Here is a 16,322-nt window from a genome sequence, read left to right as displayed (position 1 = left end):
GTTTGCGATCATTTCTTGCGGAATGTCATACGTATATATATATATATATATATATATATATATATATATATATATATATATATATATATTGATACCTTGATCCGTATTTACGCACAAACTAGGCTCATTTGAACACCAATTTTCACTTCGTTATTATGGCTTCTTTCTGATTTGAGAAATGCCAGTTGAGAATACCGATTTCAATTGTCAGTATAAGATACTTATTCCCCGTAAAATTGTCCGTTTCTAGACACCATCTTAATACTACAGGGTGTCCATAAAGTCCCAGTACTCTTACAATCAATAAATACTTGTAATGGTACTGGGACTTTATGGACAACCTGTATATCGATTCACGACAGGAAATCTATTTTTTACTGTGGATTTATCTGAACCTGTTGATAAGAGAGTTACAAGGGGTTACAAGGGTTAGGATGTCTCAAAGACTTTTTAGTCCATCCAATTGTTGTTGTTTAAGATTAAGCTGGCCTTGTGCCAGCACGGGCTCTTGCTCACAGAGCAGCCCGTAAGTCCATCCAAAGAGATATCGTGTGTTCACTTATCTCTAGAAGCAGGTTTTACTGTTCATTCAGTGTCCTAGTGATTTTGTCTAGATTCCTTTTCAACTCTTACACACTGTTGCTGGTTACAACTTCTAGTAGGAGTTTATTCCACGTGTCACATATCTTATACGTAAAGAAGTTCGCAAAATGGGATGCGTTGTATCTCTTCAGCTCTAGTTTCCATCCATTATTTCTTGTCTGGTTTTCGTTTAATGTGAAGAGGTTACTGTCTACTTTTGTTGTGCCTTTCAATATTTTAAATGCTTCTATTAGTTGTCCTCGCGTTTAATAGGCTCCCTGGTCGTCTTCGGGAACCTATTTGCCTGATGGATGGAATTAACTGTGGCTCATGCTAGAGAGAGAGAGAGAGAGAGAGAGAGAGAGAGAGAGAGACTCACTTTTTGACTTATCAATCAGTCAGCGTAGGCTCACAGTCTACGATTCTGCGAGTCTGCGACTGACTGACTGCTCCTTGGCTGCGAGAGCAACCGATTTGGACCGTCCGACTCCGAGAATGATTCAGTGCCGTTGAAGACTCGATCGAGGAAGGTGGTCGAGCTCCCGCATCCTGAACTCTCTCTGGTGACCCGATTTTTTTCCCCCATTTCTTTTCCTCTCTGAAGTTTGCTTAGCGTGTTGTTGCTGCTGCCGGGTTGACCTTGACCGAAAATATTGTTTCTTTTTTATTATTTATTTATTTATATTATATCTCGTTATGTTTACGTTAGACTGACTAAAGGAATGAGTAAAACGAGATTATAATTGTCAAGTGTGATGAAGAGAATTGGCGAATCGTTCAGGTGAATTGTGGGTGAGAGAAAAAAAAATTAGAAACGAGCGGAAACCGATGTTTCCGATTGTTGTATATGGAGTATTGTCGTAAAAAAGTGTGGTGACGATGATGCCTGGATCCAAAGTGATGACAGTGATGGTCGTTTGGTTCATCACATCGACAGCGGCTCGGCTCGGACTCAACGAAGAAGTGAGTGCTTACCGTTTTCCCTTTTGTTTATTTTCACTTGTTTTGATGGATGTCCATATATGGGGCTCTTCTTCCATTTTCTCACTTCTTCGTTGGTTTTTCGGTTACTATGCCTTTTTACTTATTTTGTTTTTTTTTTTACTCTATACAAAGAGTGCTTAACCTTATATATTATAGCTCGGATCTTATTACTTTTTCAATCTTTTCTTGTCTTCTCACTGTGCTAGAAAAAAATATCTGGCGTATTTTACGATCTTGCTTTGCTTTTCGTACTGAAAATGATGAAAATATACATTTTGTAAGATGAAAAATTGCGCAAGAATTAATATATATATATATATATATATATATATATATATATATATATATATATATATATATATATATATGGCAAATAGACCTCTTAATTTCCTGATTTCTTACACTATCTTTTTATCTCAATGATGACCACAAGATTTAAATCCAATTAAAAAAGAATATCCTAATTATTATTTTCTATTATTTTTTCTTACGATTCAGTGTTTGTAGAAATAAGAGACTTCACCAAAAAATGCGGTGGAAGAAGTTATTCTGGACAGACACACACACACACATATATATATATTTTTTCCTTAGCTTTAAACCAGTGTGTTTTAATGGGCCTTTTATACTTGGGACGTATTGTGTTTTAACAGAAGAATTTATTTACATACACTATATAGTATATGTCTATGTGTACAATCTCAATCAAATTGGACATTTACCTATATATAATAAATGTAGATAGTCTATGAAACATGTATAAATCTTATATATAAATATATATATATATATATATATATATATATATATCTATGATATAATACACCCACATATATTATATATTAATATATATATATATATATATATATATATACATATATTAATTATATACATCACACACACACACACACACACACTCACACACACATATATATATATATAATTATATATATATATATATATATCTATATATATAATATATACACGTTTCTATCTAGACAAGTTCATGTTATCATGCCTTCCTAGAAATCCACCAGAACATTCACAGAGAGATTTTTATGAGAGTCATTAATTTGTATTATAAATTAAATTTGTCCTCGTCAGCCTTAAATTCTCGGTGTTGCATAGCTGTACACTGAACTGTTGTATAAGTGGTCGCTCTCTATAGCTGAAGACAGCTAGGAATGCTAATTGAGTCTTTCTCTGGAGCTGTGTCGTATTGTAACAGATGTAGTAAAGGTTCTTTGCAGCGTCTTCTCTTCGGCCCCTTTCATTGCTTTTATTGCACCTACCTTCATATTACCTTTCTTTCATTTTGCTATCCACCCTCTACTATAACGAGTATCTCATAGTGTAACTGCTTTGAGGTTTTCCTGCTGTTTTACACCTTTCAAACCTACCTACTCTCAATTTCCTTTCCAGCGTTGAATGACCTTTGGCCTAATCTCTGTATTCCATCCCATTCCAACAGATCCGTACATTGAATCTTTGAAGTGGATTGCTTTAAAAATGGTTGGTGACACTGATTAATTATTCAACGTTCGTGAGTATGATTTTGCAGCGGTCTTGGTACAAAACCGAGTCATCTCGAAAGTAAGATATACCATTCAGGAGATCTCAAGTTACTGTCCAGAGAGGAACGATCGAGTTTTTTGCTCGAGGTCCGCGACCTTGTTTTCGTCCTCGGCAGAGCTTGAACCCGAGGTGTTTCGAGTGAGTCATTCTTGTGAAGGGATCTATCTGCATGTCACGCATGACTGACAAAAAACGCAGAAGTGTCCCTGTCCTTGGTTAGTGGGAGATGTGTGATGTCAGTAATCAGACCAAGAATCTGAAGAATTTTCCCAGTCCATGGAAAGTCTCAACTGCCTTCTTCGCTTATGCGAAGTTCAACTTGAGGGGGGAAATTTTTTACCCTTATCGTACCTGACTTATTGGACGCTGAAGGAGATAAAAAAATATGTAAAGTCTGACATATTCAAGAATTAGCTGCATAGCTTATCCTTTGAAAATAATATATTACTTAAAAAGAATTGACAAAAAACTAAGCTTTGATAGACAACTAAAAAAAAGGGCTTGTTAGACTGTAGTACAATGGATTATAAATGCCTCCAAAAATGAAATATTTAGGATGAAAATGAAGACGTTGAAGAATGAGGGATTGATGCTTAGTCCTATCGCTGCTGTTGGGCCTGATGACTTAATTCTCAAGTAAATGGTCCACGAGTGAATAGTTTTCTTCTTTTTTACGCAGAGGAGAAACCGAGACGAGCATAGTTATCGAAATTAAACTTTGTCTCTTCAAGAAAGGAGATTTTTTCATTTAAAGGAGTTGATGTTTTAATGATATGGGAAAAGTGGAAGATGAGTTGCTACGCATCCATCTTTGCACATTGTCTCCCGTTTTCTTTTCATGGCTGAGTATGATAAAGAGTATTGGAATGATCGTTTCTCCAGCCTGCTCGTAAAGAATTTTAAAGATCTTAAAGATCAGATTTACTGATCCTGTGCGAATGCTTACTTCCAAACTAACTGCATATATATATATATATATATATATATATATATATATATATATATATATTATATATATATATACCTCACTTGTTAGCCGAATCGATGACATCACTGTCGTCTTGATTTCGTCCCTGTTCGCTGAACGGTGGTTCGATCCCACGAGAGGACGAAATTATTATCAACTAAAAAATTCCCCTTCGGTTTACATATATGAAAATATATCAATTCCGAGGTAGAGTGAATTAGATATTAAAGGATATTTGTAGCTCGAATAATATATATATATTATATATATATATATATATATATATATATATATATATATATATATATATATTATTCGTGTGCATGAGGTCCCACAGCTTCTCCCAAATAGCAGTACTACTACACCAACTGTTCACCGAGTAGCTTTTCAGGGAGAATTTGGTGCAGTGCATCACAGTTTGCTTGGTTGTCGATTTCCATGATAGAATTCCGTTGAGAAATGATTTCTCGACCGAAAAACGCGAATCCATACAGTGGAAGGGACTATGATTGCAGACAGGTATACTGTATCTTTAATTTGTTTCGAGAATTATCCAGAAAAAAATCTGTCGATTTCCATTCATTTTACGAGTGACTTACAATGCAAGAATTATATATCTTGATGGTATGTATGAAATAAATAATTAAATAGCTTATTTACAGTTAGTATGTCCAGGCTGAACAAATGAATATAAATAAGACAACAGACTTGATTTCCAAAGAAATCAAACTTTTCAGTTTTCACTGTTGCTTAATCCGCTGTTTTTATTAAATGCATGATTTAACAATGTGTCATTTACACTACACCATTATTGAGCGCCTCAGTAGCATGGTATGTATGGTGTTGGCGTGCCACCACGGTGGCCGCGAGTTCGATTCTCGGGCATTCCATTGAGGCGTGAGAGATGTGCCTCTCTGGTGATAAAAGTTCACTGACGTGGTTCGGAAGTCACTTAGAGCCGTTGGTCCCGTTGTTGAATAACCACTGGTTCCATGCAACGTAAAACACCATACAAACAAAAAACAAACACACAAACAAACACAATACCATTATTAAGTGCACGACCCATTGAGCATCTCTATTCAACTCAGTGCAATAGATAATGTAAATATACCAGTTCGGTATCTAATGCAATGAGGTAAAGAGTCGCACTCTAAATAAATCGTATAATTATCAATGATAATTATACTATGAAAGTTAGATCTTAATTACGTAAACATGTATGCATAAGTGCATACATACATGCGTTTCGCATGGATGTAAGCACTTATGTATACATGTTTACGTAATTAGGTGGTATTTTCTATTATGTAACGAATATGGTATCCATTAGGTGCGCTTTTGATAGCGAAGATGGTTTGTTGATATGCATACTTTTTCCGCGGGATTTTTTTTTTTTTTTTTTTTTTTTTAGTTATTTCCTGTGTCTTCTTTTCTTGTTAACGAGATTGCTTTTCTGTTCAGTAGCGAAGATGACTTGTCTATAAGTGCCACTTTGGAAGTAAAGGCAGCTTTGTAGGTAGATCTTTGGAAGCAATGATAGATTTCTTGATATACAGTTTGGAAGCAAAGATTGCTTTTTTTTTTTTTTCATTAGACCAAAAACAAATCTCTGGATATATCTTTGGGGAAAACTTATGGTTTTCTGGATAAATTTTGGATGTAAGGGTAAGGATTTATGGTTATATTTTTTTGGAATTAAACATAATTTTCTAGATATATCTATAAAAGGAAAGATGGATTTTGGATTTGTTTTTAGAAGTTAGGATAAATTTCTGGATTTTTTTTCCAGTAAATATGGTTTCCTTGATATAATCTTGGGAGGAGAGATTATTTTTTTTTTTTCAAATAAAATCTTTGACAGAAATCGATCTCTGGAAATAGTTTTGGCACCGTAGCAAAGATGGCTTGTTCAATATATTTGTTGGAAGATTGGTTACTGGATATTTTTAGTCCCATACTAATTTTTTGGCGGTAGCTATGACATTATTTTTGGCTGCAAAGTTGATAATCAATTGTTTTCATTGCAATGTTAAGTGACTCCCTTGCTTTTGGGAGTTTTGGATAGTTGTGGTTAACGAATATTGTCTCCATGAATTGGTTTGTGGTAACGAAAGAGGCAAAGTCGTGTCATGGCGTATTATTTTTAAAGCTCTTTTAAAAAAAATTTTTTTTCCTTGATTGACAATCTCTGTTCATTATATGTCCGTTTTGTAAGTAACAAGTGCCAAATTTAGCAAAAATTAAATCTATGATTTGGTGATGGTGTTTTTTTTTCTTTCTTTTTTTTGCGTGAGTTTAATGACTATTTTTAGGGTTAACGTGACTTCGTTTCGGCCCTCATCACAATATTCACGTTTTCTTGTATTTCAGGTGGTATAGTGGGTAGCGTTCCATTACATTCGTTATTATTTTTTATACAAGGATTTTTTTTTTTCATTTACAAAGGTATATAACTTTTCCGCAGCATTTTCCAGTTACCGTTCCTTGCAGGTTTCGTTGCATAAAATGGATATCACTGGATACTGTCTAATTCAAAAAATATTTTTGGTAACGGAAATATATTTCACAATTTCGATATTCATTTCATGAGGGTGTGGAGTATCGAAAGGTATCTGCGGTTTTGCTAAGTTAATTTAAGTTAATTTTACATCGCATTTATTCCAATACTGTTTCCTTTTTTTTCTTTTTTTTGTGATCAGAAGTGTAATTGTCTGAAAAACATGAAATCTCTAAAAAGGGAAGATTTTGCATAAATGAATTTCACAGTTTTCTTAATTACATGCAAGAGTCACTTCAACGAAGTTTCCCCTCTATATATATATATATATATATATATATATATATATATATATATATATATATATATATATATATATGTGTGTGTGTTTTTGTATATAACTAACTAATTATATAATCACATCATATAACCATCCTTTTGCCTATATGTTTCCCATCGATCAATTCAATGAACATACGTTTACAAAAGGTCTTCTCACTCTGTGTTTCATTTCGATATTTTGGTTCGATTAATATCTCACGTGACTGATGCCAAAACTCGCCATGGAAATAAGAAAAGGGGACGACCCATTATTTATTTTGTTACGGAGTACTACAGCTTCTCTCTTTATCTCCCTTCTTTCTACACTGACATTCCTCTGTCACTCATTCGAGCGACTGCCACTTCGTATGCAAATTACGTCGCTAAATTCGAGCTGTAACTACTAAGCACAAAATAAGCAAAGACATTTTCGGAGTTCGTCGCTGTTATTTCTCTCGCTGATAATTGTGGATTCTTCTCACAACTGCCCATTTGTTCGTTCTTTCCAACTTCGTCAGTCATCTTTTAGCACGGCTGATTGTATAACCAAAAATCATTTTTGAAATTTTTTGTGACATCCATAGTCCTCCATGCCGCCATGACTAGCTAGCAACTAAATCTATGAATCAGGCCTGTGACAGTCGAGTCCTGGACGGGAAACTTCCTACTTTGCCTAACAATTTAAATTAGTTTGTTCTCTTTTTTTTGTCTAACTATTCTCGTGACCAGATTCACGCCTCTGAGAGTATTCTCTCTCTCTCTCTCTCTCTCTCTCTCTCTCTCTCTCTCTCTCTCTCTCTCTCACACACACTTTTTTATGATTATTCTCCTACCTTCTGTTGATAACGTATATCTGTCTCTTATATTGTTTACCTGGGAACTGAAAGGTTTATTGATTGAGGTAGCTAAAGTAACACTTTTTATCACCTGTTTAACCAAAGGCACCACGCGGTAAAACCGAGATAAATAATTTATCTATGCATTTCGTTTGTTGTATTATCATGGTTATAATTTTGCCACAACAACAAAAGCTTTCAAATGCCTGGTACTACGTGGAGTATTTGGAGAGATTGCTTATCTGTTGGCTAATTGATTCCGAAACGTTGGCCGCACAACCACTATGTTTATTTATTTTTTTATGGAGGTAAAACTAGTTAGTTGTGATAGCAGTGATTTTTAAAAACTGCGAAGGTTGCATGCCAGCTTAAGCGCTTAAAATTGAAGCGTAAAATGAGTGAGAACTACGGGTGACAAGTGGACATATTGTTTTATGACACAGGAGTCCACAACTGGAAGCTTCACTTTGGGTGGGGATACCAAAATGAAGTATATATATATATATATATATATATATATATATATATATATATATATATATATATATATATATGTGTGTGTGTGTGTGTGTGTGTGTGTGTGTGTGTAGAGAGAGAGACGGGCAGAAAGAGAGAGAGAGAGAGAGAGAGAGAGAGTTGGAATATAATCAATGGGGATGGCTAGTGAGAGGATAATGGACTTAATGAGAAGAAGAAGAAGAAGAAGAAGAAGAGAGAGAGACGTTCAAGGAATTTGAGAAGCTGGTGAGGAATCTATACTTCTTGATCATCGGTAATACGAAAAGTTCGCGATTCAGTTGTTGAAAAGAAACCGGAGCTCGTAGCTAGAACATTCTCCGAAGGGCATAACGCCATTAAAAAAAAATAAAAAATAACACACATCCAGGACTCGTTGACAAAGAAAATATTCACGAAAAAGTCACTTGAGGAAAACGAAATTCTGGACTATAACAGAGAATGCTATAGCCTTCGAACAAATTATTTTCAGTTTGCAAAATCATGACATATCATTTCATGCTTAGCTGTGGTTAGGCTTGTGAAACTAAGCATTACAGTCAGTGGTTTGTTTAGTTTAAGGCTACCTTATGCCAGCACCAGCCCAAGCCTGAAGGAAACTGTCATAGAGGATTACAATAAAATCAGAGACGTGGTAGACTTCTGGACGCCGTTCAACAACCGGGTCGATAAGTTCAGTTTGAATGAAAGTTTAATATAACTTCTGAATAACTTGTTTTAGAGACTTTAGAACTAAATGACGTGCAGTTCATGATCTTAATTAAAGGGCATTCGAGTCAAGATCTTGATTTTGATATTTTATAAACATTTTGAAGTTTAGGGGAAGAAAGTTGTTCGTAGATGATATCAGGACCTGGTGAAGAGGCTGTCGGGAGTCAAGTTCTAGTCATCAAGTCCTCTTATGTAAAAACCAGCGCCTCAGTGGCGTTGTCGGTCTGGTTTTGGCGCACCACCTCGGTAGCTGCGAGCTCGATTCTCGGGCATTCCACTGAGGTGTGAGAGATGTGTATTTCTGGTAATAGAAGTTCACTCTTGACGTGGTTTGGAAGTCACATAGAGCCGTTGGTCCCGTTGCTGAACAACCACTGGTTCCATGCAATGTATAAACACCATACAAACAAACAAACAAACAAGTAAATGCCATTATGATCATGAAATATGGCACTGTGGTGGTACAAGAAAAATTGAAAATAAAATAGGATCAAAGGTTAACAAGTAACATATCGGCGCAATCAAGTTTGCTTACAGCGTATAAGGCTGTGTGAAACTTTCACCCACGGCCCGTGAGACTCTTAAGAAGCCGTGACCCATGGAACACAGCCACGGGTCATGAAGCTCTTAGCCGCTGCAGCTATGAAACTCAGCCACGGTTCGCTGGCGACCTTTGTTGTTGGTACTATAGCAGTGCCAGAAGTACGATAATGGCTAACTGTAAACTCAAATCAAATTAAACCTACTGAGGCTAGAGGGCTGTAATTTGGTGGTATTTAAGATCTGAAGGCGGACAGGAAAAGCAAAGAAATATGACTGGAAGATCTGAGTCATCTACCTCGAAGCTGCTAGACGTGACCCACTCCTTTTAGGCTTTGGTGAAAATCCTTTGGGACTCTCACTAAAGCCTGAAGTGACGACCCTAAGAAGGTGAGGTCAAGTCTATCACTAAAATGGGACAATACGCAAACTGAAACTGCTTAGCGAGAGGAAAACTACAAGTGGCAGGTAACTCTTAAATTTCAAGAGTATCATGCCATAGCTTCCTGTGTAGTCTTCAACTGAAGAAAGTTCAACTACCAGCCTCCCTCCAGTTGAGGACTATTCACTCATAGTTTTACACCCTGTGGTAGGGGTGTAAGAATACTACCATTGTAGGTCCTGTGTGTCGTAAAAGGCGACTAAAAGGACAGTCTTCTTCTTTTAGTAAAAAGGCTAGGCCCACCGCCAATAACTGCGGGGACTGCTGCCTTGAAAGCGGACTTTTTAGTCCAAGGCGAGGCCCACCGCCAATACCTGTGGTTGATGACAGCAAGGGCATGCGGTCGTAAAAACCCCTTTGCCAAATAATAAACTGTGCCTGATGTTGTAAGGAAAGGCGCGTCAGGCAACCGACCCCTTAGTGTAGGGATAACGGTGGGAAAGAAGAAGAAGAACCACTCATAGTTGTCCTCTTGGTGAGCAGTTACAGTATCTGTGATAAGGTCATCTAAAATTGGCTTTCGTTTTTGCACATCCAAAGAATTTTAATGTATTGTCTCATTGCTGTGACGGACTTGGGGTCTCTTCCTTTGGGCCGTCATCTTGCGTCCAGTACAGCTAACGCTGTGAAGCTTGCATGCCCTTCTGAACATTTTGTAATCCAAGCTAAATCTTGGATTCCTCAAGTCCCCCTGGGGGGTGGCGTTGTTCTTCATCTCAAGGGTGACTTCTGAGCAAGGGTGACTTACGACTCAAAGCAATACTACTCTCTCATGAGGCGCCTTTTGTGTTACTATACAGGCGATGATTCTCCTGTCTGTAGGCTGTTCTGTAACTCAGTTACGGCAAATTATTATAGTTTGTTGTTTTAGTTTTCTGTAAGAGAAAACTATTGGGATGGACTTTGTCAGTCGGTTTACACTCTTCTCTGTCCGCCCTCATATCTTCAAAATACTGCTACAAATGATTATTTTACATTTAAAGCATTTGGACATAGTATGGGCCTGCTGTTTGTAGTACACACACACACACACAAACACTCACACACACACACACACACACACACACACACATACATATATATATATATATATATATATAAAATTTTGCACACACATATATATGTGTATGAGTGTGTCCATATATGTAAAATATGCATTTACACATGAGAACGAAAGACACTTGATCAATTCAGATAATGTGAAGTATTTTTTAATCTTGGTCTCTGGTGGAAAGAAAAAGTTATGTTGACCAAAATACTATGAAGCAAACTTTTATGTGTCATCTTAAAACGCTTTGTTGACCATAAACAGATAAAGGGTCTAGAACTCGCGGGCGCCAAGACGTATAAATGAAGCTGATATCTATCAGCGGAAGATATTTATAGAAAAACCTGTCCCAACAGTAAAGGCGGCCGGCTAAGCGATTCCTTGATAATATCAGCAACAGATATTTATAGAAAACCCGTTCTCTAGCATCGGGCACCGCTGTCAACCGACCATACGATGTAATCGCTCTTTTCAAGATCGGATGTCAGTCATTAGGACTGATTGTGGAGACTGAGCGAATAGGTGAAATAGTCAAAGCATCGGCTGTCAGTCAGACCTCCTCCGAGACAGTGAATGGGAAGAAAGGCCTCAGACAATCAGTCTGGTCGACTGGTGAGAGCAACCAGACTGGAAGCAGAAGTTGCTGTCCGCTGCTCTTAAATGGACATGATTAACGAAAGTAGCCCATACTGGCATAAGGCCAACTCCATCAGCAACAACAGCAACGAGAGTTATGTATGATTAGCGTGAAGCAGAGATACTTTACGATTATTAAGCTCAGTAAACATATATCACATATATAAATAAATAATATATATGCTATATATATATACAAAATATATATATTATATATATATATATATATGTTATATATATATATATATATATATATATATATATATATATATATATAATATATATAATTATATAAAATATATATTGTTGATAAGATGAGGGTCTATGAAAATCGTCTGGTGAGAATTATATATTGTAGTTTATCCTTTTCCTATATTTTCGGACTATAAACGTGGAGAATGGGGCTGCAAATCCCATGACCTTAGACAACTAGTAGCTTCCACTCCTGCACTGTTATTTACTTCTGCCACAATCCCTCAGGAATGGAACCTGTGCATGCCACTGGACTTATGAAGGAAGAGAAGTGTCATCTGCCATCATTAATACCCAAACAATTTGAATTTCGGAAGACACTGTAATGTCTAGACTGAACCTCATTCCCACAGTAATAGACCGCAATTAAAAAGTTAAGTATATCCTAATTTAACCAAACCACTGAGCTGAACAACAGCTCTCCAGCTGGCGCGAAGGATTAGATTTTTTATCAACATCGCTTAGAAACCAATTGTTTTAAGCTTAAAGCAACGGGACCTACAGCTTACTGTGGGATCCGAACCACATTCTATCGAGAAAGTAATTTCTAATCAGCAGAAGCAAATTCCTCTGGTTGCACATTGGTGGCAGCGGGGAGCGAACTCGGGCTATCAGACTGAGGAACTTAGACCTTGATCAATAGTCTATGGTCATACCTTTGCCCTCAAGAAGAAGAGCCTCATCTGCTATTTCAGGGTCCGTTTCCTTCCTCAAAGGATAAACAACCCGCCAATTAGCGCTTTTGTGCCTTGAATCACAGTTCATTGAAGCCCAAAGCTACCTGGTGCCCTTAGGGTTAGCAGTGCCCAGTCAGAAACGCCGTAACAATACTGTCAACTCATCCACAAACCAGTAAGCGCCTCAGTGGCGTGATCGGTATGGTCTTGGCCTCCCACCTCGATGGTCACGAGTTCGATCATTCCACTGAGGGGTGAGAGATGTGTATTTCTGGGGATAGAAATTCACTTTCGACGTGGTTCGGAAGTCACGTAAAGCCGTTGGTCCCGTTGCTGAATAACCACTGTTTCCATGCAACGTAAAAACCATACAAACAAACAATCCAGAACTAATTAACGTATGAGTGTGGCTTTAATATCGTGTCATTATTTCTCTGCACCCACCCACTGTCATGGATAATACTTACATACTTACAGAAGAAATTGCAAGATATAATAAAGAGGATTACCAATAAGTAGATGTAGATTTTAATCTGTTGACCGTTCCGTGACCTCCCGACCTTTCTGTATTCCCTCATGACTTGTACCCACCATTTATATTATAGGCTCTTGCCTCTGTGTATCTTTAGTTGCTGTGATCATGTCTTGGTAAAAAGACGAAAGTACTTAGCATCTCCAGTGATTCAATTTTCCTTCGTGGCTGTAACTTTATTCGCATAATCATCGCGTTTTTTTCGTGATTTAAAATCAAACATACATATATAGTATATATATGTTTTGTATATTTGCGTGTGTACATACTTTAGATTACTTTTTAATAAATGCAGACACATGGACATGCATACATTCACACACATGGCACGAGATATAGTCATCATTATAGAGAATTTTTTAGTTTCACGGTGTTTTTTTTTTTATATTTATGCTGCATAGTTTTGTATCGCTACGTTTTCCCTTTTGTAGCACGTTATAAATAATAATAATAATAATAATAAATGTTTTAAATAAATAACCTTGGCTGGTTTTCCCATCATGCAATTTTCTCCAGCGTTGAGGCTTTTGTTATTCGACCTCCGCAAAGGTGCAGATGGACAACTTTACTTGAGGGAAACTGTATCAAAATTTCAGGAGTGAAGACAGAGCATCATCCATCGATGAGGGTGGTCGAAAGTTGCCGAACATTTGCTTAAACAGAAGCAGCAAGGCGAAACTGGCCTTGCACTCGGATATGCTGATGAGGGCATACACCCAAATGTCAAAAAACATGACCTGGATCGAATTTTGCTCAGAATCCTAAATATGGTGAATTCTAGATAGGCAAGATTTAGGAACACAGCTTCATTGCAGATGGCGTCATAAACTGTTCTTGATTAAAGTTAGGTAGAACAGCTTTATCTTTTGTGACATTGGCAGAGGAATGTATGAACACGTTTTCGTTCGGAGATTTCGTCACCAGAAGAGCTTTGTTCGCTCTGTATATTCACTTGTTAATGAAAAAATATGACGTGTTCAAAATGAAGATATGAAGGATTTTAACCAGATGGTGGTCGCGGGTTCGATCCTCGGTCATTCCATTGAGGAGTGAGAGATGTGTATTTCTGGTGACAGAAGTTCACTCTCCACGTGGTTCGCAAGTCGCGAAAAGCCGTTGGTCCCGTTGCTGAATAACCATACTGGTTCCATGCAACGTAAAAGCAGCATACAAACAAACAAACTTAACTCTCAACAGCAAATAATAATCATTTCGCAAAAGAACCGTTGTTTCCAAGGACCCAAACATCATATCAGTAAGAGTCGCTGTCAAACAGAAGAGTGGGCATCTTTCCAGGACAGTCCTAACAAGAGGAAAGCGTCAGAACGGTGTCAAAGAACAGCTTAGAGTGTTATCATGAGCATCGAAATCATTTTAGATTATCGGATACATCTTTTCAAGATGGTCGAAATAACTTAGAAATGATAGATTGTTTCCTGTTTCAGACAAGTGAGAATCGCTCGGCAGTTATGATAATTTATAAACTGTAATTATTCCAGCGGTTCCAAAACAACCACAGTTGCATTGGGGCAATTGCAATGGATTCAGAAAAGTCAGTTTTACAGTATCTGTTAAATCGTCTCTGAGCAGACATAATACTATATCCGAAATAGTAAAGACCATCTTTGGGTAGTCGAGGTTGTTTGAAAAGGGAAATATGTCAGATTTTTGCAATAACTGAAAAAGTCAAAATTGCGGTACGATAATCAACATTGTTTTCAATTTATTAATCTATTGAACTAAAGGGTTAATCAGGCTAACTCATTTAACGATGACCAGCATTGTCTCAGACCAACCTGGATAATCAGTCTTGAGTTAACTCTGTAAGGTGCTGTCAGTACACCTCATGTGGTGCACTGTAGGCATTACTTAGGGCTCTTTACAGCGTTCCGCAACCCTTTCATTCCTTTTGCTGTACCTCCATTTTTTTTTTTTTTTTTTTGCCATGACTAGCTTAGGCTATAGTAGGCTCACATCAACCGTGCATCTGATGTCTAGGCCAGGCCCTTACGACGCTCCTAATTGGCTGTTTAATAAGCCAATCACAGGGCTGGGAACTCTCAGTCACTCGAAAGAGTTCACGTAGGCAGGATGTATGTTCCACCTCTCCAGAGGGATACTTATGAAAGACGTACCCTTCAGGGGAGGTGGAGCATACATCCTGCCTATGTGAACTCTCTCGAGCGAGACTGAGAGTTTCCAGTCCTGTGATTGGCTTTTCAACAGCCGATCAGGAGCGTCGTAAGGGACTGGCCTAGACATCAGATGCACGGTTGATGTGAATCTACTATAGTTTAGGTTAGGTTTGTTAAATTAAAGCAGAATTTTAGTGTGGAATACTTAGAGATTATTTTCAAGAAGATTCTATGGTTAGTTTATAAGATATGGCGTCCTGCCTTTTCAGGGGGTACTGAGTTGAAGTTCGGGAATATTCGTCATTGTGGCGCGATCTAGTTCCTTTTTATTTTTTTCATTCCTTGTAAAACAATTTTCTACCCGATTTTTATTTTTGCGTGCCGTTCAATCATTTGTAAACACATTCCTTTTTATGGTATACTTGACAAGGTTAGATTACCTGAAGTGATAGCAAACAAACTAATTAGTCAGTCGAAAGAGTGCTTAGTTTGAAAACAAATGCAAAATTCAAATAACACAGAAAGAGAGAGAGAGAGTTCAACGACAGTATAAACAAAACAAGTGGATAGTTGCAGAATGTAAATAATGATATGCATACTGAAGACAATAACTTTTGAAGATGCTATCATGAATTGAAGTTATGCAGAGGCGCCGCCCTCCCCTTTTTTTTCTTTCCTTTCTCTCTCTCTCTCTCTCTCTCTCTCTCTCTCTCTCTCTCTCTCTCTCTCTCTCTCTCATTTAGACCGTCAGTTTATAAGTGACTACATTTTGTCATCGTTTACTGATGCATAATATTTTGACTGAATTCACACACACACACTCGTAGTACATCTACAGTGATCATTTGCTTCTCCTGTAGGCTTCGTAGTGGAAAGCTTTTCCAAAATGAGAAGAAATCTAAAAGAGTATTGTGGCAAATAAATGCTACATACATAGGCAATGAAAAAAGTCACCAGTAAATTCTATACACACACACACATAGGTACACGTACACACACAATTATTATTTTCGAGGTCGAGTGAATTGGATATTAAACGACATTTGTAGCTTAATAATTGCATATTGA

At 37.2% G+C, this 16,322-nt stretch overlaps 1 protein-coding gene across 6 annotated transcripts in view; it reads left to right on the top strand.

Moving 5' to 3' along the window:
- The first annotated feature begins 1,051 nt into the window (after positions 1-1,051).
- The window catches only part of LOC135220484 (SPARC-related modular calcium-binding protein 2-like), a 138,249-nt gene continuing 122,978 nt past the window's right edge, over positions 1,052-16,322 (top strand). The window contains exon 1 of one of the 6 annotated variants that reach the window (XM_064257615.1): positions 1,052-1,545. In XM_064257615.1, the coding sequence (XP_064113685.1) occupies positions 1,462-1,545 (84 nt within the window). In that variant the 5' untranslated portion in view covers positions 1,052-1,461. The remainder of the gene's footprint in view (positions 1,546-16,322) is intronic. The other 5 variants (XM_064257614.1, XM_064257613.1, XM_064257617.1 and 2 more) reach the window with 5 other exon arrangements.

The sequence above is a fragment of the Macrobrachium nipponense genome, chromosome 2, assembly GCF_015104395.2.
Source record: "Macrobrachium nipponense isolate FS-2020 chromosome 2, ASM1510439v2, whole genome shotgun sequence".
Classification (NCBI taxonomy): domain Eukaryota; kingdom Metazoa; phylum Arthropoda; class Malacostraca; order Decapoda; family Palaemonidae; genus Macrobrachium; species Macrobrachium nipponense.
Note: the sequence above shows the minus strand (reverse complement) of the source record. Positions and strands in the feature narration are given on the sequence as shown.